The following is a 25066-nucleotide window of genomic DNA, read 5'->3' on the forward strand; positions in this document are numbered from 1 at the left end:
CATGATTTAGGGGCTAGCCCCTTACATTAGGGATCTAGAAGGGCTCAAAGTCTAGATCAAATATCTCAAAAATCGTTCATATTTTGGTATAAGTCAAGCAACAAAAAATGTTCATCTCAACAATCCAAATCTATTCCTATAAAAATTTAGGTCATATGTTACGTAATAAGGGATTTTAAGGGCCAAAACCATAAATTTTTTACCCCTTGTATCTCGAAAACGACAAATATTTTGGAAAGCAATAAAGAACAAAAGTTGTTCAGAATGATGATCTGAACAATATGCATATTTCGTTTTTACCCTATGTGGCCCCGTTAGGGAGCTACAGTTTGGCCCCTAAAAATTACTTCTAGAAATAACTCGAGAACGGTAAAGAATTTCTAAATACTTGTTGAACAAAAAATGTTTGAAATGTCATGACCTTTCTTACGATATCAAGCAAAAGGGGCTGACCCTTTAAATTAGGGGCCCAGAAGGGTCCAAAGGTTTATGAGAATATCTCAGAAACTATTAATATTTTGTAATAAGTCATTGAAGCGGAAATGTTCATCTAAACGAGCTTGTTCTTATCAAATCAAAAAGTAGGTCATATGTTACGTAATAAGGGATTTTAAGGTCCAAAATCATAAATAATTGACGCCTCATATCTTGAAAACGACAAATATTTTGAAAAGCATTATTGAACAAAAGTTGTTCAGAATGATAATCTAAACAATATGTACATTTCGTTTTTTCCCTATGTGGCCCCGTTAGGGAGCTACAGTTTGGCCCCATAATATTTCTTGTAGAGATAACTCGAGAACGGTAAAGAATTTCTAAATACTTGTTGAGCAAAAAATGTTTAAAATGACAAGGCCTTTCTTTCGATATCAAGCAAAAGGGGCTGGCCCTTTAAATTAGGGGTTCAGAAGGGTCCAAATGTTTTGGAGAACATCTCAGAAACTATTAATATTTTATAATAAGTTGTAGAAGCGGAAATGTTCATCTCAACGAGCTTGATCTTATCAAATCAAAAAGTAGGTCATATGTTACGTAATTAGAGATTTTAAGGGCCAAAATCGTAAATATTTGACGCCTCATATCTTTAAAACGACATATTTTTTGAAAAGCATTATTGAACAAAAGTTGTTCAATGTGTCATAACCTATCGATCAATATCAAAAAATGGGTCTGTGGGCCTCATGGCTCGCCTGTAGAGTCGATTTTTGTCGATATCAGTCGATTTCAAAAACTTGTAACTGGTAAATATTTTGTAAGGACATATTGAACAAAAGTTGTTCAGTTTATCGAGATCTATCGATTGATATCAAGAAATAGGCCTATGGTCCTAATGGCTCGCCTGTAGAGTCGATTTTTTGTCGATATCGGTCGATCTCAATAACTTTTTACAGGTAAATATTTTGTAAAGACATATAGAACTAAAGTTGTTGAGTCTATAGAGGGCTAACAAATGACATCAAGAAATGGGCCCGCGGGCCTTATGGCTCGCCTGGAGAGTCGAATTTCAAACGAATTTCACCGCAACTTTGCTTCAGAAGCTTATGATATGAAAAATTGATTATATCTAAAGTGTCTTAAAGTCGGAAACTAAATTGGGACTCATTTGTCATTTTTTTTTTTTTTTTAACTCCGAGTGAATCAACAAATCGGACGGAAGACCTACTCGTTGCTCGCAACGAGATCGTGTCTAGTTATTTTTATTATTATTATTATTATTATTATTATTATTTTCCTTGGTAGTACACGCGTTTTTCTCAGCCATTTCTCGATCGATTTTCACGAAATTTTCAGGAAAGATGTCTTTTGGTGACGAGACTTTGCTTGCAAAATTTCGTGCTTGACGTCACTTCCGGTCAGGAGTTATCTCTCTTTTAGTGACTTTTTGAAGGGCCTTGTTGTCCACACATCTCCTCCGTTAGTTTTGAAGCTAGAGTCTTGAAATTTCTACACAAGATAGAGTAAACATTTTAGAAGATTTGTGGGGGATTCGATTTTACCGGAGGCGATTTGCCTAAACGCTCGCCTGGACCTGAAAAAATGGATGCCAAAAATTTTCGCCGATTTCGGCCATTTTTGACCTTTGATCTCCAATATCTTTTTTCTTGCAAATATTTTGTTAAGACATGTAGAACAAAAGTTGTGCACATTTACGAGATCTTTTCGAAAATATCATGATTTAGGGGCTAGCCCCTTAAATTAGGGATCTAGAAGGGCTCAAAGTCTAGATCAAATATCTCAAAAATCGTTCATATTTTGGTATAAGTCAAACAACAAAAAATGTTCATCTCAACTATCGAAATCTATTCCTATAAAAATTTAGGTCATATGTTACATAATAAGGGATTTTAAGGGCCAAAACCATAAATTTTTTACCCCTTGTATCTCGAAAACGACAAATATTTTGAAAAGCAATAAAGAACAAAAGTTGTTCAGAATGATGATCTGAACAATATGCATATTTCGTTTTTACCCTATGTGGCCCCGTTAGGGAGCTACAGTTTGGCCCCTAAAAATTACTTCTAGAAATAACTCGAGAACGGTAAAGAATTTCTAAATACTTGTTGAACAAAAAATGTTTGAAATGTCATGACCTTTCTTACGATATCAAGCAAAAGGGGCTGACCCTTTAAATTAGGGGCCCAGAAGGGTCCAAAGGTTTATGAGAATATCTCAGAAACTATTAATATTTTGTAATAAGTCATTGAAGCGGAAATGTTCATCTAAACGAGCTTGTTCTTATCAAATCAAAATTTAGGTCATATGTTACGTAATAAGGGATTTTAAGGTCCAAAATCATAAATAATTGACGCCTCATATCTTGAAAACGACAAATATTTTGAAAAGCATTATTGAACAAAAGTTGTTCAGAATGATAATCTAAACAATATGTACATTTCGTTTTTTCCCTATGTGGCCCCGTTAGGGAGCTACAGTTTGGCCCCTAAATATTTCTTGTAAAGATAACTCTAGAACGGTAAAGAATTTCTAAATACTTGTTGAGCAAAAAATGTTTAAAATGACAAGGCCTTTCTTTCGATATCAAGCAAAAGGGGCTGGCCCTTTAAATTAGGGGTTCAGAAGGGTCCAAATGTTTTGGAGAACATCTCAGAAACTATTAATATTTTATAATAAGTTGTAGAAGCGGAAATGTTCATCTCAACGAGCTTGATCTTATCAAATCAAAAAGTAGGTCATATGTTACGTAATTAGAGATTTTAAGGGCCAAAATCGTAAATATTTGACGCCTCATATCTTTAAAACGACATATTTTTTGAAAAGCATTATTGAACAAAAGTTGTTCAATGTGTCATAACCTATCGATCAATATCAAAAAATGGGTCTGTGGGCCTCATGGCTCGCCTGTAGAGTCGATTTTTGTCGATATCAGTCGATTTCAAAAACTTGTAACTGGTAAATATTTTGTAAGGACATATTGAACAAAAGTTGTTCAGTTTATCGAGATCTATCGATTGATATCAAGAAATAGGCCTATGGTCCTAATGGCTCGCCTGTAGAGTCGATTTTTTGTCGATATCGGTCGATCTCAATAACTTTTTACAGGTAAATATTTTGTAAAGACATATAGAACTAAAGTTGTTGAGTCTATAGAGGGCTAACAAATGACATCAAGAAATGGGCCCGCGGGCCTTATGGCTCGCCTGGAGAGTCGAATTTCAAACGAATTTCACCGCAACTTTGCTTCAGAAGCTTATGATATGAAAAATTGATTATATCTAAAGTGTCTTAAAGTCGGAAACTAAATTGGGACTCATTTGTCTTTTCTTCTTTTTTTTTAACTCCGAGTGCATCAACAAATCGGACGGAAGACCTACTCGTTGCTCGCAACGAGATCGTGTCTAGTTATTATTATTATTATTCTTTCTTTCTTCTTGGGACTTTTTTGTCCACGAGTGTTCTCAGAAACTACTCAAGGGATCAATATGAAACCTTTTTAGGATGATAGTATAGCATATGTAGATGTGCGGAACGAATGTCATTTTGTCTGAAAATGCATGCATGTGCATGCACGTGCATTGGATTTTTTGTTTACAAACTTTGGAATCAGTCTAACTTTTTTATTTTTCGATGAAATCGTTTCCTATTAATATGGTAGGTATAACTTGGGACCCTTAACTGTTTGGCATCGTCAAAATTTCAATTCTGCACGCGCATGCACGTGTGCTTCAATTTGATTGGATAATACAAAACCGTTTATAACATTCATACCAATCAAGGAAATTTAATGATGTTTACAGGATAGGTAGACATGCCAAATATCTACAGCTCAATGTAATAAAAATTGCAAACGCGCATGCGCACGCACGTGCATTGTCTTTTGAAGGTTCAATTTTTTCAATGACCATAACTTTTTTGTTTTTTGTCAAAATCTTTTCAAACTTGTATTGTATATGTATCTTGATATTCTTAACAAAAGTGTACAGTCATAATTACCATCCGGCACGTGCATGCACGTGTGCTAAATTCTGATTGGACGATTTTCAAATCGCAATAACTTTCTTATAAATGATGGAAACAATATGAAATTTATACTGTAGGTATATCTATCAAATGTCTATTGAATGACATCAACATTGATGCTGAGTCATACTCACGTGCCCGTGTATGCACGTGCATAGCTTTTCTTTCATTTTTCGGGTACTAAAATGGTCATAACTATTGAATTAAAAACTGAAATGAATTCAAATTTACCCTGAGGATCTATGATATGAATGTCTGTGAAATGGTGTCAACAAATTTTCCATTATCAAAATCGCGTGCGCGTGAATGCGCGTGCATTGTAATTTTTGACGTCTAAATTTGAGTGTTGGTCTATAACATTTTGAGATTGCAATGAATAGGTTTGAAAATTAGGTTGCAGGTATGTTTTGGGCCTGTCAATTTATTGATAGTCTCAAAATCACTTCCCTGCATGCGCATGCACGTGCACTTAATTCTGATTGGACGATTTTGAAATCCCAATAACTTTCTTAAGAGTGAAGCGATCGATACCAAATTCATATAGTAAGTATATTGTTCAAATCTCTATTGATTAGCATCAACAAAATTGTTGTGTGGTACTCACGCGCACGTGTATGCACGTGTATTGATTTCGGTCTTTGTAGTTTTGAGTTGCCGTTAATTCCTCGTTTTTCATTGAACAGTTGTGAAACTTCTCTTGTACTCATATAGTCAGACTTCTAATGTATCGAGATGGTCGAATTATGTATATGCACGTGCATGCACGTACGTGCACGTGCACAAAACTCTCAGATCTTTACAACTGATTTGTATTAGCATGAAATGGACTGAACGTTATAAGATAGTTATATATTCACATGTTTCACAGTTTGCAAAGGTCAAAACCACTTGTACTGAAATAAATGACACCACTTGCTAAATGGGGGAATGTTTGGGGAACATCTGTAACGGTCCCCGTTACAATCAGTACTAGTTATTAATTGACGCAGTGTAATTTTGAAAAGTTTGTTTTGACTAAGCAATGACACAGTAATTTTCAATTTTGAGAAAATAATTTGGAGACATGTCAGTGAACATTCTTATCCCAGGCTGTTGTAAATATTCACTTCCGTTTGCTGTAGAATCTTAACCATAACAATTGGGTCTTTGATTTGATTCAACCTTTGATCTTTTGAAGATTTATCAAGGTCCCTTGAATGTTTAGTTATCGAGAGTCACCTGTACATGTATGAGTCACCTGTACATGTATGCACCATATTGTTATGGACACAGTCTGAAACTAGTCTTTGCTGACAATTTTGTTATGATATTGATAGCATCCCTTGAAGTAGTAAAAGAATGCAAATTAATCATTTCGTGAAATGGAATACAATATATTTCCCTCAGGATTTTTGTAGGGATGTTTTGAGCGAATTCTGTACTCGTACACAGATTAAACTGAAATACTTTGCTGTTGTAGATCCTAGTGTTAACATGTCGAGTATTCATGCCAGGGCAGCAGAAGCCATGCGAGACATTGGGAGTGATGAAGACGTGTCTGACACAGATGACCCTGACCTTTTGGCAGAATTACAGGTAATGTACCGACAGACAAGATTCAGGTGGTCAGTTGAATAAAGTGCTGAATGAAACACTTATCTTAAAAGCAAAGAGGAAATGGATGAAACTGGCAAAATTAGGATGATCAACGACAGAAGCAGATATTTATAGAAATAATTTTTTGCTGTTAAAAATAAATACATATATACAGTGTTTGACACCAAGTTTTACATTATGCTAGTGAAAAGGACCAGTAGATTCTATAATTTACCAGTCCTGCTGATTTGTGACTAGTCCAGCTGCTGAAAAGCAGACAGTCGGGCCGTGAAGCAATAAGGGTGGGGTGTGTCCTCTCTGACAAACTTTTTTCAAAATCTAGATGCAAAATCATGTATTTCTAGTGAATTTAGAGACAAATGAAAATTTTATGACCAACTTTAGCTTTTAGTTTTACTGATTGCTTTCGCCTCTGTTTTTTAAAACCCCGCATTTTAGTTTAGTGTATATTGTTTGCTTGAATCATGGTATCATGTATTATGAATAGATCTCAGCGCAGTAGTCACACGGTTATGTTCGAATTAGATATCTCAATAAAAGATTAGTCCATTGTATTTACAATGATATACAGCAGAAATGAAAGTAGAAAGAAAGTTTAAGAAACTTTGACGATTATTTTATCAATACAGGGTGCAAATTTTTTAGTAGTCCACCAGGCTACTTATAAATGATGTTCAGATAGTCCGGGACAAAATTTACTAGCCTCGGGCTACTGGACTAGCATTAGTGTAGAACCCTGTGTATACAGCATAGTGCCTTAAATGAGTCAACTTTGACGTTAAGCGCTATATATTTCATAGAAAAATATACTTTTTCTTTTTTAAAGTCATTCTGAATTTATTTTTGTTCTTATCATTTTGAAATAAAAAGTATTGATCTCAAAACATCTGGAAATAAATTCTTTAAAGGATATAGAATTTGAAAGCTTTGACCAACAATTGCAAAGATAACAACAGGTTTTTTGCAATTCATTTTATTATACATTCCTTTGTAGGAGTGGAATGGAACCTTGAGTGTAACGTTCTTACAGCCATATATGTATGATATTCAGAGTAGAAATAATATGCTGAGACCGTACAGAAATTGTAGATATTTAGGTTATTGGTGGTATAAAAGAATAGTTTGACCTTGATTGATTGATTACAATTTGTTAAGATATCAAAGGCAAAAAAAATTGGGAATGTAGATATATAAAGATATAGGCCGGTGACTAATACATTAGTAGTACATGTACTTTTCCTGTGAGAGTCTAAAGAATGGAAGGATCTAGAATGTGTAATTGTTTTTAACCAATCAGGAGATAGCCGCTGATGATGCTCCACCCAGTCAACCCCCACCAATCAGCTCTGTTCCACAGATCAAACATCCAGAGATGGGAATGGCGGAACTGTTAGAAGATAGACTTCAGATGTACCGAACAGCATCAGAAAATGCCAGGGCAGCCGGTGACAGCAGTAAGCAGAGACGGCTGGACAGGGGGACGAAGGTATGTTGTCATTCACACATTGTCAAGTATATTTTACAGTCAGTTGGACAAAAGTAGTACATGTATTTTAAATCCTCCTTTCTTCACCACCACTGTTTAAAAAAATGCCCTCTTCCTTGAAAATTTTGATTCCAAGTTTCAATCTATGAATACAAGATCTATTCTTATATTTGTTATCAATATATTTTTTTCTTTGCCATTAGTCCCTCATCAAAGATACACAAAGTACTGTGCGTGTATATTAATCCCCCCCCCCCCCCCCCCCCCACCTCTTTCACATTTCCAAAGGGAGACCATTTATTTTTGTCCTGTCGAACTGTCACAAATTTTTTGAACATAGTACTGTAAGTACATGTATTTTCTACAATCCAGCCACTCATTACTGGGTTTTATAGCTTCATATACATGTAGTAATTTTTGGGCCAATCATTGTGGTTTGTCATTCTAACTCCTCTTTTTCAGCGAAATAAACTTTTAACATAGGTTATCTGGATTAAACTTTTTTTTTTACTATTCTGAGTGATTGAACCAGCATGTACTGAAAATATACATACTGCAAGTGGTTTGAATATATTTTGGATTGAAAGAAAATTAGACATGTAGCTTCTTGAGCTTGGTCATTTTCAGGTAAATTGCATCAAATATCCTTACCATGTTGCAAGGAGGTGCACAACTTTGTAAGGAATATTTCTTGATTTTAATTAGCATGATAAATTGGAGGGGGTGGGGGGGACACATGTTTTTCTGTGAAAAACTTTGATACCACTGCACTAGCCAATGTGTCCTCAAGTACATGTATGTAAATGTAATACTTTGTTGTACTCTGTTCACCAGACTATTCAAGATTTACTGAAGAAGGCCAAAGCTAACAGGCCTGTAGCTGAGGATGATATTCCTCCACCAGTAGCGCTGGGATCCAATTCAAGAGGAGCATCTCCCGTTAATGTCCAAGGTAAGTTTGTAAATTAGAATCTCCCGTTAATGTCCCAGGTAAGTTTGTAAATTAGTATCTCTCGTTAATGTCCCAGGTAAGCTTTCAGAGTAGCATCTCCTGTTAATGACCCAGGTATGTTTGTAATTTAGAATCTCCCGTTAATGTCCCAGGTAAGTTTGTAGAAGAGAATCTCCTGTGAATGTTTCAGGTAAGCTTGTACCAAACAGGTGTAAGAAGATCACTCATGTTCTATATTTTCAGCTCTCTGGGACAAATGAGCTTGTGTGATACCCCAGTTGTTGTAGTCCATGGGCAGAAGGTTAAAGGTTTTAAATAGTACATTTCCAAGAATCTTTAAATCCCTTTACATGATTCAATCTTGATATGTACATGTGTCGATGGATGTCTACAATCATTTGTTATTTGGATTCTTATATTTTCTGCATGAGTGACCAGGCTATAGATTTGCTTGTTTATTATTATTATTATTTTTTTTTTTTTTTTGCAGCAGATTAATTTTTTTTAAATTGTTCATTTTCCAAGAAACATGACATGATTCTAATTGGCACGAATAATGCATCTATGGATGCATACAACCATTTATGATTCTGATGCTGCATTTGACTTATATTTTAAATATGAGTGACCCATTGATTAATTCTAGTTTTAGCAGCATGCAGTCCATTCCCCAAATAACTAAGTTCTTTGCAGTTCAAACTTTATGCATCTATGGATGGTCACAATTATTCATTATTTAGATGTTGCTTCTTTATGGATGAGTGACCAAGTTATATTTTTGCTTTCTGCTGCAGGTTCATTCCTCAGTAGCTCTAATTTGATTCAAACTTACACCTATAGATGCACACAATAATTTTTATGCCCCCATAATTGGAGATTTGGGGTCATGTAGTTTTTGGTCTGTCCGTCTCTCTGTCTGCAAAAAATTTTAACTTTGGTCATAAATTTTAAAATGCTTAGTGCTAGAACTTTCATATTTCACATGTGTATTCCTTGTAACAAGAACTTTTTTTTTTTTACCTCATAACCTTCGCCTTGGAATTTGACCTCCTTTTGAAAACTTTAACCTTGGCCATAAATTTTGAACGTTTAATGCTAGAGTTTTCATATTTCACATGTATTTTTTGTGCCAAGAGCTTTCTTTTGACACTATAATTACTTTGCTGTGGTATCTTGTTTCTTTGGACATTGTGTCTGACCTATATTTTCCAGGTGAGTGACCCCCCCAGGCTTTAGTTTTTGCAGCAGGTCCATTCTTCCGTAGCTTGTATGTGGTTCTGACTAGCATTGATGATTTTCCGTACATTATAAAGGGCTTGTTTCCTATAAGAATTCTATTGATAATTGCATTCCACTTCACATGAACTTATCGATAAAGTAATATTATACTCGTATTGTGCTGAAGGTATTAAATGTGCACAAAATCTATTCTTCATTGATACATCCAGAAAAGCAAGATTGCAGGAATAAAATCTAGTTGAATATAAGTAATTTACAGTATTCTCTGGAAACTGACGAATATTGAAGAGCAGTTCACCTTTGTGTGAATTATTGATGTATGTTCTTGGAGTACACGTTTAGGTTCTTTACAGCACCAGAGAGGAAGCCAGCCCCACAACCAGTTCCAGTGTTACCAAGGCCAGCACCATCAAAACCAGAACCAGTGTCTCCACCAGCAGCGGCTCAACCAGAAATGTCTCAGGAAAGTGAGTTGTATTTATGGTTTAGGGCAATGGCGGATCCAGAGGGGGGTTTGTTAGAAAATTTTGCTTTAAAAAAGGTAGAAATAATGCATTTTGAGGGTGGAACACCCCCCACCCCCCACCCCCACCCCCCCTCTTTGAAAACCAAAAGTAATGGTAGAACTCCTGATCCGGGTTAGAATAGATCCTCAGTACCCCTTGCTTGTTGTAAGAGGCGAATAAATGGGGCGGTCCTTGAAACGAGACCGCAAAAACTGAGGCTTAATGTCACAGCAGGTGTGGCATGATAAAAATCCCTCACTGCTCAAAAGCCGTAAGCGCTGAGCATAGGCTAAAAATTTTGCAGCCCTTTCCTGGCAATGGTGACGTCTCTATATGAGTGAAAAATTCTCGAGAGGGACATTAAATAATTTTCAATCAATCAACCCCCCCCCCCCTTTAAAAAATTCCTGGATCTGCCCCAGCAGGGTATTAAATATCCATTCCTGAAACACTTGATATGGTTTATATTTCAGTATAAATCTTTAAATATATATTGATGGGATTTTTAATTTCTCTCTGCAGATAAGGAAACCTATAGATTTCTTGTGACCAGAAGAGACCAATATAAACAGGCAGCACTGAAGGCAAAACACACAGGAGACATAACTACAGCCACTCAACATGTCAAAGTAGCCAAGGTAAAATTAACTTCTCTAGTCGATACCGCTACATTGTCTCTCAACGTAGGGAGCATACTCATCAACTGAAAGTGACCGAAGAAATCAGTACTATGTACTTATACATAACAAATGTTTTAGAACAGCATGTTTGATTTTGATTTTGACTGCGGATAACTCCGTTTACCTGATCAAGATATAGGGCTCACGGCGGGTGTGACCAGTCAACAGGGGATGCTTACTCCTCCTAGGCACCTGATCCCACCTCTGGTGTGTCCAGGGGTCCGTGTTTGCCCAACTATCTATTCTGTATTGCTTATAGGAGTTATGAGATTGATCACTTGTTCGTTATCTTCACCTTGCATGTAAAAGTCAAAAGCTCTCAAGTTCTTTTAAATTGAAAAAATATACATACTAGCACCCAGTGCAGAAGTTTTAGCATTCTGAAATGTTTTTATATTACTACAAACTACACCATTCAATGTACATGTTCAATATGTTGTAAGGAAAGCTGAAGAAAATTAAATTTCATTTTTGGTTTGGTTTTCTTTTAGCAATTTGACAATGTAATAAAGGCCTTAGAAGAAGGCAAGGAAATTGATCTCTCACAGATGCCACCACCACCACAGGGTATTGCAGGTAACACTTTACTCAAAGATTCAAAGCAACTGTCAATTTTATTGTTTGGCACTACAAATAATGTTGAGAAGTGCAATATAAGATATATAGTATGTTATTATCTCTACAACTCCTGTGTTTTGATTCCACATTTTATATCATAGTTTCATCTGGAACCTTTGTATCGGCCAAGTCTAAGCCTCCTGAACTGCCTCCAGAGCCTACAGCTGAGGGTAATTATTAGCCATCCTCACTGTATTTATATAGAGGATGTAACAAACGTGCATGTATGGGTGTATAATGTTAATGATATGACTGGGATTGATACCATCTTTTAAGAAGGTACTCTACATCGTCATAATGGCTGACTTCCTTTAAAAACATGGAGCAAAAGATTAATATCAGCAATATTTGGCTTTTCCTTTTCAAGTTTAATACCTAGCCGAGTAGCTCAGTAGGTTAGCATACCGACTGCTGAACTGTAGGTAGCAAGTTCGAGTCCAGTAGGGGTTTTAAATATTTTTTTCTGATTATCTTCTACTAAAACTATTTTCAGACAAAGTAAAGTAAATTTGAAAATTTTCAACTTCAAAATATTGTTGTACATGTCCTCCACTTTTCATCTACATCAAATTTCTCTGGTGTAGTATACCTCCTCAAACACACTAGATTCAGGAATATCTGCTTTGTGAAGGGTAGCTCTGCAGAACCTGTGGTTGTTCATGCAATTCATTGAAAAATTTCTCAGAGCCTGTGTTTGTTCATGCAATTTATAGAAATTTTCAGAGCCTGTTTGTCCATGCAATTCAATAAAAATTTCTCAAAGCCTCTATTTGTTAATGCAATTTATTGAAAATTTCTCAGAGCCTGTGTTTGTCCATGCAATTCACCGAGAGTTACTGTTGTATATTGTCTAAGAATCAGTAATGATTACACATCGGTGATATCACCAAAGTTTCGTACTGCTAGTTCACAAATATATTAATCTTTATTTGATTTCCTGAACAGAAGAGAAATCCATCTTTAAGGCCCCTAATGCACCTAAGACTGTCTTAGATGCATTACAACAACGCCTAGAAAAATACAAACAGACAGAAGAAGAGTCGAAGAGCAAGGGGGAGACCTCCAAAGCTAGGCGATATGGAAGGATAGTCAAGGTAATCAATGCAATAACGAGGTGATAGGATTTCAATTTTACAGAAGTTTACAACAAATTAATTTCACCAGTAACATTACTGCATGATACAAGTGATGCCATTTCGTGTTTTAAAGTGTTTTTGTGGATTGTACATATGTACATGTATTCGAATTGATCATTTTCAGTTCAAAGATTTTGGATGAAAACCCTGATTAGTATTTGATTTCACTAAATGCAACTGTACTTGTGATGATGCCAAGAATCCTCTTCTTACAATATAAAATTGTGCATTGCAATATTTTCATTCCTATCAGCAATATCAAGATGCTATAAAAGCCCACAAGGCTGGGAAACCAGTGGATTACGAAGACCTACCCAGCCCGCCTGGTGAGTCTGAATAACAAACACAGATGATCTTGTCTTATGAAGTCTGTTGGACTTCTTGTATGACCAGGCCCGGGATCATGTTATAAACTCTAAATCAAAATTCCAATCACCTGTAAGATGTTCATTACTTTTGAACTGAAACATGTAGCAGACACTAGAAATTTTATAAAGCTCTATTGAAGAACAATTTCATTTCTCAACCATTTCATCGCAATGTTCAGATTTTGACTTTAGCTTATGATGTTTCATGACCCTGGGGCCTAACAATGATAAAGAAATGTAAAAGAATCTATCTGATATGCTGGTGACTTGTACTGAATATCTTTGAGTCAGATGGTGTCTGGGTTGTAATCATTCTCAACTGTCGCCAAAAGTGATTTAAGCAGTACATTATGAGAATTAACTGTATTTCTGTGTTCATTTCAGGATTTGCGCCAATACCTGTTGGTCAACAAGCTCCTCCATCATCCTCATCGACCAATCAGCTGCAACCAGATTCAGGTCAAAGGTCACACAATCAGAGAACACCCTCTCCAGCAAGAGGAACAGCAGTGGCAGCAGCAACACAGCCACAGAGGAGTCCTTCACAACCAAATGCTGCAACCCAGCAACAACATCAACAAAAACTAACTCCAGAGAAACAGACATCAAGACATTGTAAGACCATAGTGACATTCTCTTAATTTGGTTGAATTCAGAATAGCAAACAAAATTTCTGCAGCCAATTTACATGTAAAGTAAAAAAAAAAATCATGATTCAGAGGAATCAATTTCAAAAGGGGCATGCACATTTTTATACAGCTTTGAAAAGGAGTCCCACATCTCGAGCAGAACAGCAGGCCAATTTTCTGTCTGATAGAATGAATGAATACAAACAAGCAGCTCTGAAGGCCAAGAAGAGCAATGAAATAGAACTGGCCAAAAAGTACATGAGGATAGCCAAGGTATAATGATTAAAGATTCTGAATTTCAAATTTGAAAAAGATAATGTTTTATGTTACCAGTACATCAATGTGATACCGCATGTACTGGGTATAATACTCACAAGGCAAATCAAGATGCTGCATTTTTCACCTTCAGGGTTTTGAACCAATGATACAAGCTGCTGAATCGGGACTTCCTGTTGACATGTCACAGGTATTGTAAATATTGAATTAAAATGGTTTAACATCTACAAAATAATTGATGTAAGGACCAGAGGGGATAAAGTTTTAAAGGTGCCATGATATAAAAGCAATGTTGTTTCAGATCCCTCCCTCCTTAGATGAAGGAGAGGATACTTCGTTTGTGATGGTACAGAAGGGGGATGTGCAACTGAGTGGGGATAGGACTGAGGTGTACCAAAAGCTGGAGCAGGACCTCATCAACCAAATTAGGGTAATATGACCAGGCAGAAACATAACCAAGATTCATTAACAGGATCAATATAAATTCTAAAACTATAGAGATCTAGAGGGGTAGTCTGCTAAACTATGGGGTGTATGTCTGAATCTCAGATACAGTATGTGACATTCTACCTACATGTACAATAGCCCACCTACACGTACAAGTCTACCAACATAATTATATTCTACCTAAATATACAAAAGTCTATCTACATGTACAGAAATCTACCTACATGTACAAAAGTTTAGCTACATGTACAAAAGTCTACCTACATGTACAAAAGTCCACCTACATGTACAAAAGTCTACTTACATGTACAAAAGTTTAGCTACATGTACAAAAGTCTACCTACATGTACAAAAGTTTAGCTACATGTACAAAAGTCTACCAACATGTACAAAAGTTTACCTACATGTACAAAAGATCAGATGTACAAAAGTCTGCCTACATTTACTGAAGTCCACCTACATGTACAAAACATATCTATAAAGTGGGACTAGCTACAGCTAGATGTGAAGTAGCTGCATTAATGCAGCCCTCTCCGATTTTATTTGGAGATGGGGGGGGGGGGGGGGGGGGGCATCAGAATAAAAAAAAATGGAGAGGGCTACATCATTGCAGCTAGAGGTGAAGTACTACAGTAAGTTAGGTAGTTCACTGCAGCAGATACACATACAATTCATCTACTAAATATAAGCACCTATTGTTACCATCGGGGCAGAATGCAGTTGCAGATGATATAGCAACTTGTCAAGGTGTGCACATATACATGTACGGTGTACGAGACATTGATTTCTATTTCAAAGATTATAGGTCAAGGTTATATTCAGTGAGTGATGCTCTTGTTTGCAGTACCTTTGTTCATAAAATGAAGTTAATTAAAATCAGGAGAAATGTTTGATTACAGTGCATTTTACATGTATGTGTGAGAAATGAGGTATAGTACTGTATCTGTGTAAATGATTATTTTCTTTCAGATCTGTGCTACTAACAGCCAGCATTTTACAAAACTTGGAGATGTGGTTTCAGCAGCTAAGTAAGGAATACACTTGATATTTTCTTAATTACATTTTAAATGCATCTGTTAACACAACTGCATTTTTATGGGGTATTTCCCAAAGACTCTAATTATAAAAATGAAGGGATAACAAAAAAGTAAAGAAATGTGGATACATCTTGCGAGGTTGGTGAGATTATGTTTTGTCTTTGTCAGGTTTGATAAAATGGAGAATGGTTGTAGAAAGGATTTGGATGCTCTGAAAAATGCCTTTAAGCACAGTGATCCGGTGCCGAAGTTTCATTATGAAAATAAAACTTTTTCTTTAGTGCAGTAAGTTACATGTACACTTTACTTTTAATTTGTGGAAGAAAATTTAGTTATGAGAGAATTATCAATGAATATGATGAATTCATTGATTAAATATTGCAGAAATAATGATAAAATACTATACATTTGTATATGTACATGTGTATGAATTTAATGTTCATTTTTTCAGATGTAATACAGATTTAGGTGACAACGATTTAGAATTCACAATCATCAGAGGGATACAGTACAACTTGCCGGAGAGTAAGTGTTTGTAAATTCACGTCAGTCTGGGAACCTTTATTTTCTGTTTTGACGGCCATACAAAAATTTCCTATTGCATGTATATCAAGGATATAACATTATCTGTATGTGATTACCGGTTTGAAATCTGATTTCTCTCTTTCTTTCTTTTTAGAATATTCAGAAAAAGATCTAGATACCTTTATAAAGTTTGAATTTCCTTTTCCGACTGTAAGTATATGTATGAGGTATTTAAGTACTTAATATGATAACAAAATCTTTGACTTTAGGTGGGGATATACTTTGGTTAGTTATATAATAGATCCTCAAGTAGGTCATGGGGAAATCATGAGATCTGGTGATAATTATGTCATACATTGAAATTCATATGATCACTGTATCATTTTGGATTGGTCCTGTCACTTTCAATAAGTTTGTTTCATTTCTAGGATGATCCACAGGCAGCACAGTCAGATACTGTCAAAGGATCCTGTAACCCAGGTAAAAACCTCATTCTCAAATATCCTGTAACCCAGGTAAAAACCTCATTCTCAAATATATTTTATGTCAAAAATACTTCAAGGGGAACATGTTTGTAAAATAATTCTTATGCATGTGTATGTATATAAATATTTATTTACAGAATATAAAGAGCCTTTTAAAGTAGAAATAAGTAGGAAATCAAGGGCATTTGCCAGGGTTGTGGAAAGGAAGACAGCAAAATGTGAAATTTATTACAAAAGGTAAAAATCTGAAAGGGAGATGGCAAAATGTGAAACATTGCAAAGGGTAATAATTTGAAACAGAAAATTGAAGGTAAAAATCTGAAAGGAAAAAATAAGAGTAAAAATTTGAAAGAAAAAACTAAGAATTAAAATTTTAAAGGAAAAAACTAAAGGTGAAAATCTGAGAGGAAAAACTAAAGATGAAAATTTGAAAGAAAAGACTGAAGTTAAAAATCTGGATAGTACTTTCATCATATTACACATGATGTGCTAATATCATTATGGTATATACACTGTAAATAAATTTGTAACTTTACAATTTAATTTCTGCAGGGGATTTTTGAAAAGTGATAAATTGATTGGTACAGCTAATATCAAACTACAACCTCTAGATAACAAGTGTACGGTCCATGACAGTTATGATGTAAGTAACTTTTACACTGTGTATTGGTTGTCTTTCTGCTGTAGAATGAGATCATATGTTTAATACTTATAAGATAAGTTTAATACTTCTGAAAACTCCACGGTTTCATTAAAGAAATATCTACCAGAAGAATTATTTTGTTCAAAGTTGATTTTTTCCCATTTGAGCTCATAATTAAATGGTATTATCTCCATATAGCAATATATTCTCAAATTACTGACCCATTAAATCACCTTTGATACAAGTTTCAGAATGACATGCCACTATTACTATATATATATAATCTTTGGCCACCCAGAAACCTTTTCCCTATTTTCTATGAAAATTTTATAACAAAGAAAAGGAGTGGGTTTTCTTGTACCAATGTTACAGTTATGAACACAGACATGTAGATTTTTGTCTTTGTAACAGATAACAGATGGTAGGAGGTCAGTGGGGGGAAAACTGGAGGTCAAGATGAGAATTCGAGACCCGTTCAAAAGTAAACAGGTGGAGGAAGTCAAGGAGAAGTGGCTGGTTATAGACCAGTTCTTCAAAACCATTGATAAGGTATATGTAGTGGTTCAGAAATGATTTTACTTTAATATACACCATGCCAAACAAAAAACCCCAAAGATTTTAAAAGTTTTTTCTCAACTACATTTCAGTGAAGCTGAAAATCCCTTAACACAAATGAAGGAAATGATAATAGAATGCAAAACATGTGATATTTCTTTATAACCCTATAGATGAATATATGCCAATTTTTAAATTTCATTTCAGCCAATAAAAGGAAAGGTAAATATGGAATTCAAAATATATTTATACATGTATCTATGAAGTACAAATCAAGATTTTGAATTATTATGTTTGTATTGATTTACTTACTTTCAGTTTGAAATCCCATGGGTCATGTTTCTGTGTGATATACTTACTTTCAGTTTGAAATCCCATGGGTCATGTTTCTGTGCTATAAATACATTTCAATATGTAGCACATCTATTTTTATTGCTCCCCGAAAAATTTTGGGGGAGCAGATTGTTTCGGTAATGTCTGTCCATCCATCCATCGAGCTCACATCTCCTAAACATTTCATTGAAATTGATATAATTGATCAGAAATGTTCCTTGAGACAAGAACTTCTGAACCAAGGTTTTTCAAGATCAATTTGGAAAGGTCAAGGTCACTCATAATGTATACCCTAATTAAGTAAAAAGTTCTTTATTTCAATAGTTTTCAACAGGTAATAATCGTATATCACACAAATAAGTAATAGGCAAATGAATTTCAAACAAAGGTCACTCAAGGTCATTTTATAAAGGTCAATGTCACTCAGATCATACACCTGATATATGGAAAAAACTTCATTTCAACAATATTTTAACAGTTACTGATCTTTTAGACTAAGGTCTCCAAAAGGTCATTTTTGAATGGTCAAGGTCACTTAGAACAAATACCTTATATAAGAAAAATAAACTTCGTTTCAACAATATTTCAACAGTTATTGATTATTGTGAGAGTCATTTGTCATATGAAGTAGATCATTGGTTTGATGCATTTAGGGGAGTATCCATAAGTTTTACTGGTATTCTTGTTTATGTATTTGCAGGCACCTGCTCCACCAAAGCAAGCAGTTGGCAAAAGGTAATTCACTTCAACAATATGAAATATACCATATATAAAGGTATTTCAATATACAAGCTACATTGTCTGTTTTATTTATTAACTGAAATTTATTCAAAAAAGCTGTATATATTCTGACAAATCATTTCTTAGATATCACAGTGCAATGTATATTTTTCCCTTCTTGATTCTTTAACAACTCACAGGACCCATAATTTCATATATTGTGTAAATTTTATGGCATACAATTTAGTTATTAGGGAAATTTTTTTATTCATTTTAGTTTATTATTATTATTTTTTTTTTTTTATGCTGGATTTTTTTTCAATATGAAGAAATGTCACACACACACACAAGTGCATATTTAAATGAAAAGCAAGATACATTGTTAGTTTCACTTGGCAGAGGTTTTTATTAATCAGCTGATGGTTCAATGCCTTGTCTTTTGCAGCCAAGCAAAATCCAGCATTTGCACCATCAGCTGAAGATAAGCCTTGGGCCATTCCATAGATGGAAAGGGTTACAGATTTCTACTAGTCACTTATCAAAATATGAAATTGAAAGAAGATGACAATGTGAAAGACATCTATAATTACATTCCGTCCGTCCCAGTGCAATTAAACTGTGATAATACGTGATTTTTCAGATGTGTAGTATTTTTACAATTTATTTATTTATACGATGTACGTGACAGTATTTATGGTATTTTTTCATGATTTTTTACTGAACTTTATTTCAAATATGGTACCGTCCTTATTTTTTTTACTTGTACAACTCGCATGCCAATAGTGCTAGATGACCTCAATACATGTGTATACTGGTATATGTTACATATATTGACAACTCTTTTATTATTTTATTTTTTTTTACTGCAAGCCATGGTTATTACATGGTTTGTGTTTACATATATATATATATATATATATATATATATATATATTAAATATTCTATACAATTGCATCGAGAGATCCACTCTCCTTATAAAATATCTTAAACACTGAATGGCACAGCGACTGTGTGAGATTGCATCAGTGTGTATACGTAGCGCTTTAGGAGCATAACAAAACTTCCTTTTTTAGGGAAGTCGTTGTGGCCGAGTGGACTTACGCACTGGTTTGACAGTCTTGCTAGGCGGTGGGTGCCGCAGGTCGCTGGTTCGACCCCGGGCTGGGGCGAAAATTTTCAGTACCTAGTTGTGATTATTTAGTGCTTTGTATATATATATATATATATATATATATATATATATATAGCCCTAATATTTATACATTCCAAAAAGTTGCCATGTTTGTTGTGATTTTTATTAAAGATACAAAAATGTTTTGTTCAAATGTCTTATTCTTATTGGTTGATGATAGGTTTTAGAAAAATATATACACTATTAAAGAAGTTTACAGCTTTTGGATACTGTAGAAATGGTTATTTATGTGTGGGGGAAATATACACTAATTACAGCTCGTAAATTTCCCCCACACGTATTGTTATAAATATTTGATAATTATGATATATATTCTATTCTGTTACTGCATAAATTTTTTCCCACTCGTAATGTGGACATGAAAAAACGCGTATTTAACCCCCAGCATAAATAACCACTTTTACAGAAATTTGATTTACTATGTGAAATTTGAAAGTCCTTCAATAGTCACTACCTTTGATATTTGACAGTAGGGCATAAGTTAAGCTAATGACAGACTATCAGATGAATATAGAAATTAGTACAACATTATTTGATATATGATGACAGAAACTGACTATTCTCAACAAAAAAAGATTCCTTCCCTTTATGTAAATCGTGATGGCATGTATTCCTCTTCCTGGCTCTTTGGGCGGGAAAAACAAGGCCTTGGCTGTAAATGTGCATAAGCTTTGGCTAGGGGTTAAGTTGTGATGAACTTTGACCCATCCGTTACAGTTTATGATATGTAGTAATTGGGGTCAAATACTGACCCAATCAATATTCTTGTCTTAGGAATTATTTTATTACAGGATTAAAAAAATTATTGGCAATATTGAAATGAAAATAACACAGAAACTTTTTTGTGGAGTAAAATTTTAATGAAAATAACAATGTTCATGGGAATTTGGTTTCTTTGTTATTATATTTTGCTGTGGTTCAGTTTGTCTTGTTTGTGAAGACATATGGTGGTGTTTTCATATGAAACTAAATTCCTATGAATATTGATTACTTTACACTACTTTGTGTTGTCCAAGAAATCAATATCAAGGACCCTGGTGGTATTTAACCTTTATAGATTACTAGTCTAGCCCAATAAACAACTGAGCCTTTGGTTGTAGGTCTCTTAATTGTCTCTGAATCGTTAATATTTTGGAATTTTTATCGCTGAATTACAAGATTGCTTTCAATTACAAAATGCCTGTTATTGTTATTAACAGTTGTCTAAATACAAAAATTGTTTAGGAAGAAATAGCATACTGGTATGTGATAAAAGATCTATGTTTTATATTAACAGCCAAGGAACTACGTCATTGGAAGTGTTGAAATATGAGAAACAACAACTAGATCTTCAGGTAAACGAATCGCTTTCTGTCGACATGTCGTTGATGTCTTCCTGCTGTTGGAATTTGAAGATTCTAATCTGTTTAGTGAACAAGAAATGTAAGAAATTTACCTTTATTTAAACTGTTTGAAATATTTTGACAAGAAAATGTTTTTCAGATTGCCAGTCTAAGGGACAGGTTAACTCCAGAGCAAACGAGGGCTCTGATGCAGAAAAGTAAACTGATTACTGAAAAAATGGAGGATCAACAGGAAGAACTCAAAAAGGGCGGGGCTGATGGACTGATTAGTAAGCATTTGTAGGATGGTGGTTAGACAGGTTTGATTACTGGTGGCCAGATAGCTCAGTTGGTGGAGCACCTGATTAAGAGATTCAAGGAACCCGAGTTTGTTGCATTCTCTCCCTTCCTGTTGTAATTGGTGCTGTAGACCAGTCCCTGGGATTGACAAGTATAAAAGCCTGCCACTGGATAAAGATCCTGTATTGATGTCTTCAAAGTGTATAAAAAAAACATTAAAGTAGGGGGAAATATGACAGTCAGATGAACTCAATCTCAGGTGCCAGATAGTTAAGTTAGTAGAGTACCTGACTAGAGATTCAGGGGTCCAACTTTGAATCCAGGTCTGGTCGGTTGCATTTTCTCCCTTCCTGCTACATTTGGTGCTGAAGATTCAAGGGGGGGGGGGGGGGGGGGGGGGGGGGGGTCAAACCAGTAGTGATAATTGTATTTTCTCACTTTCTGCTACAGTAGAAAATGTAAGGAGAAACTGATAAGTAAGTGTTGGTGAGTTGGTGAATGTTTGTAGATAGTGTGAAGAGGGATTGATGACCTGATTATAAAGTGTGAGGAGGGATTGATGACCTGATTAGTGAGTGTATAAAGTGTGAGGAGGGACTGGTGACCTGATTAGTGAGTGTATAAAGTGTGAGGAGGGATTGATGACCTGATTAGTGAGTATATAAAGTGTGAGGAGGGATTGATGACCTGATTAGTGAGTGTGTAAAGTGTGAGGAGGGATTGATGACCTGATTAGTGAGTGTATAAAGTGTGAGGAGGGATTGATGACCTGATTAGTGAGTGTGTAAAGTGTTAGGAGGGATTGATGATCTGATTAGTGAGTGTTTAAAGTGTTAAGAGGGACTGATGACCTTATTTATGAGTATTTTCAGAAATTGTGAGGCTTGACTGATTGAGTTCATCTAAGTAAGTATTTAAAATATAAAAAGAATCCTCTGGTTTTACTTTAAGGGTGTCAAATTCTTAAAAATATTACCTAGGATTGAACATTAACCCCTATCAGAAATGCATGAGTTTTGACATAAAATAGAACAATACAATTGCAGAATAAACTTTTGGTGGAAAGTTGTGTTAAAACAATTTTTTGTGATCATCTATAAAGAAAACTGTAGGTCATCAGGAAAAATCTGATGAAGTCACATATTTTTTAGCAAGGAAGATCGTTCTTTTAAAAAAATGGCTTGAATTCTAAAATTGTAATACCCTCTCACATTTTTATGTAACTGGATGATATGATTTATTAGTATATAGATTTAAAATCAATTTGTCAATATATCATATATCTAAAATGATAAAAACTCGACTATTGTGTATCAGATACCTAAAACTATAAGTATAACACATTAGCTGCATTTCTTTTGAAGACTAGTTTATCACACAGTTGTTTAGAATTTACATGTACATACATATGTAATGTAGTGTTTGATTTGGCTGTATGCTTTTGGGTAGTTTAACAAATGAACCATGTCTTTCTTTTTAAGAATATGTTGAGGTAGTAATGAAGGACATGGCAGCATATGAAGAAGAGGCTCGTCATTTAGCCAAGCTAGGAGACATGCACAAAGCTCAAATCATCCTCACCAAGAAAAAGCATGCAGAGAAAGAGGTATTTCACTTCAATTTTTCACGAACTTTATTTTGTGAAATTATAGAAATTAACATAAACTGTGCAAACTGCATACACCATAAGAAGACAAGTACATTTGTGTTTGCTTTGTTTTACAGATCCTTGCTATAAAGAATAAATACCCACAACTCTTTTGATAGAAGAATTCCACTGCAGATAAACAACTTGTGTGCTCCGGACGAGAAAAATGCTGTTCAGGAATATACTTTAAAGTGATAGCTGGCAGTCACTACCCACCTTTTCCGTTTTCACTCCAAGTGTTGATAAACAGCGTGTACTGGTGAAGGATTATCCTAGGTCACTGCTTGATCAGTAATGGTATTAGAGATCATGTAGTTGATCAGTAGGGCATTTATCAGTGGATGCTGTCAATTTAAAACACATATCCTAACAAATATTAGAAGAAGGAATAGTTGTTTCTAAGCTTGCACTGAAAAGAAGAATACACGAATATACATGTGGATTTAAGAGACATGTTGTGATGTCATCATTTGCTCTCCTGGTTTAGAAAGTTGCTTTTGATACATCTACATGTATCTAAGAAACAATTTGTTTTTCTTATAGGGGTATAAAGGCAATTTGTATAATCATGCAGAAATTAAGCCATACTCTCGTTGTTTATTTAACCCGCATAATACGAACATGTACACTTGACATTTCTTCCTTTTCTTTATATTTGTGACACAACTTGTTTTTTGTAATTTGTTATGAGTATATGTTTTTGTGTGAAGTTGAAAGGTCAGTCGTATTATCACAGTTCCTATATTGAGAAATATGATTCAATAAAACAGCAAGGATTTATTGTGGACAAAACATTGGTGACGATAAATACATTTATTTGCATGGTTATGACTGGCATTAGTTTACAAAAGAATTAAACTTACCAATTGGTTCTTAGGTTGTGGATACAAAATTGTCAGCTTTATATATTGTAAAGCTGTGTCGTAAATGAATGGTCTTTCAGCAACAACTATCAGAAAAAAAATTTTTTTACGTCTTTGTTTCATTGATAATACCGTTATTTACTTGATTAAATTGTTATGATTAAATTCATTAGAGATCTAATTTTTGTATTCTTTAATTCTTGATGTTTACAAGATTCTGAGATGATTTTTGCAGAGTTCTAAGGTGTCCAACTTATTTCCAAGTTAGCCATATTCATGGATTAATTCACCACACCATCTTAAGTCTGAGACTAGCTCTCTCAACACCCTGGTTCACAATGCCATCTTTTGTCTGAGACTAGCTCTCTCAACACCCCGATTCACAATGCCATCTTTAGTCTGAGACTAGCTCTCTCAACACCCCAATTCAATACACCATCTTAAGTCTGAGACTAGCTCTCTCAACACCCCAAATCAAAACACCATCTTAAGTCTGAGACTAGCTCTCTCAACTCTCCGAATTCATAACACCATCTTTAGTCCGAGACTAGCTATCTCAACACCCTGATTCATAACATCGTCTTTAGTCTGAGACTAGCATTCTCAATTCACCACACCATCTTTAGTCTGAGACTAGCTCTCTCAGTACCCCAATTCAAAACACCATCTTTAGTCTGAGACTAGCTCTCTCAACATTGTACTGTGATCCATTCGCCCAGCCTAGAACTTGCACACAATTGAATTAATTTATGTTTTGATTGGCTTACTATTCTTGGATTGATTGTTTGATTGTTTAACGTCCCTCTTGAGAGTATTTCACTCATATAGAGACGTCACCATTGCCGGTGAAGGGCTGCAAAATTTAGGCCTATGCTCGGCGCTTATGGCCTATGAGCAGGGAGGGATCTTTATTGTGCCACACCTGCTGTGACATGGGACTCGGTTTTTGCGGTCTCATCCGAAGGACCGTCCCATTTAGTCACCTTTTAAGAGAAGCAAGGGGTGCTGAGGACCTATTCTAACCCAGATC

The 25066-nt window shown here is 35.0% G+C and overlaps 1 protein-coding gene across 3 annotated transcripts in view; it reads left to right on the forward strand.

The window, feature by feature from the left end:
• LOC125670282 (coiled-coil and C2 domain-containing protein 1-like) overlaps positions 1 to 24217 on the forward strand; it is a 32438-nt gene extending 8221 nt beyond the window's left edge. For 2 of the 3 annotated variants that reach the window (XM_048905371.2, XM_048905370.2), the window contains exons 3-29: positions 5939 to 6054; positions 7373 to 7561; positions 8396 to 8513; positions 10106 to 10219; positions 10781 to 10896; positions 11430 to 11514; positions 11658 to 11726; positions 12502 to 12650; positions 12946 to 13018; positions 13445 to 13675; positions 13820 to 13962; positions 14099 to 14155; positions 14267 to 14395; positions 15382 to 15440; positions 15618 to 15734; positions 15901 to 15974; positions 16129 to 16184; positions 16403 to 16454; positions 16597 to 16696; positions 17012 to 17102; positions 17514 to 17651; positions 17865 to 17879; positions 18691 to 18725; positions 21180 to 21237; positions 21386 to 21515; positions 23007 to 23131; positions 23251 to 24217. In XM_048905371.2, the coding sequence (XP_048761328.1) occupies positions 5939 to 6054; positions 7373 to 7561; positions 8396 to 8513; positions 10106 to 10219; positions 10781 to 10896; positions 11430 to 11514; positions 11658 to 11726; positions 12502 to 12650; positions 12946 to 13018; positions 13445 to 13675; positions 13820 to 13962; positions 14099 to 14155; positions 14267 to 14395; positions 15382 to 15440; positions 15618 to 15734; positions 15901 to 15974; positions 16129 to 16184; positions 16403 to 16454; positions 16597 to 16696; positions 17012 to 17102; positions 17514 to 17651; positions 17865 to 17879; positions 18691 to 18725; positions 21180 to 21237; positions 21386 to 21515; positions 23007 to 23131; positions 23251 to 23289 (2678 nt within the window). In that variant the 3' untranslated portion in view covers positions 23290 to 24217. Of the gene's footprint in view, positions 1 to 5938; positions 6055 to 7372; positions 7562 to 8395; positions 8514 to 10105; positions 10220 to 10780; positions 10897 to 11429; positions 11515 to 11657; positions 11727 to 12501; positions 12651 to 12945; positions 13019 to 13444; positions 13676 to 13819; positions 13963 to 14098; positions 14156 to 14266; positions 14396 to 15381; positions 15441 to 15617; positions 15735 to 15900; positions 15975 to 16128; positions 16185 to 16402; positions 16455 to 16596; positions 16697 to 17011; positions 17103 to 17513; positions 17652 to 17864; positions 17880 to 18690; positions 18726 to 19155; positions 20027 to 21179; positions 21238 to 21385; positions 21516 to 23006; positions 23132 to 23250 lie in introns of those variants that run through there. The other variant, XM_048905372.2, reaches the window with a different exon arrangement.
• The last annotated feature ends 849 nt before the right edge of the window (positions 24218 to 25066 follow it).

This window comes from Ostrea edulis, chromosome 4 (assembly GCF_947568905.1).
Source record: "Ostrea edulis chromosome 4, xbOstEdul1.1, whole genome shotgun sequence".
Classification (NCBI taxonomy): Eukaryota; Metazoa; Mollusca; class Bivalvia; order Ostreida; family Ostreidae; genus Ostrea; species Ostrea edulis.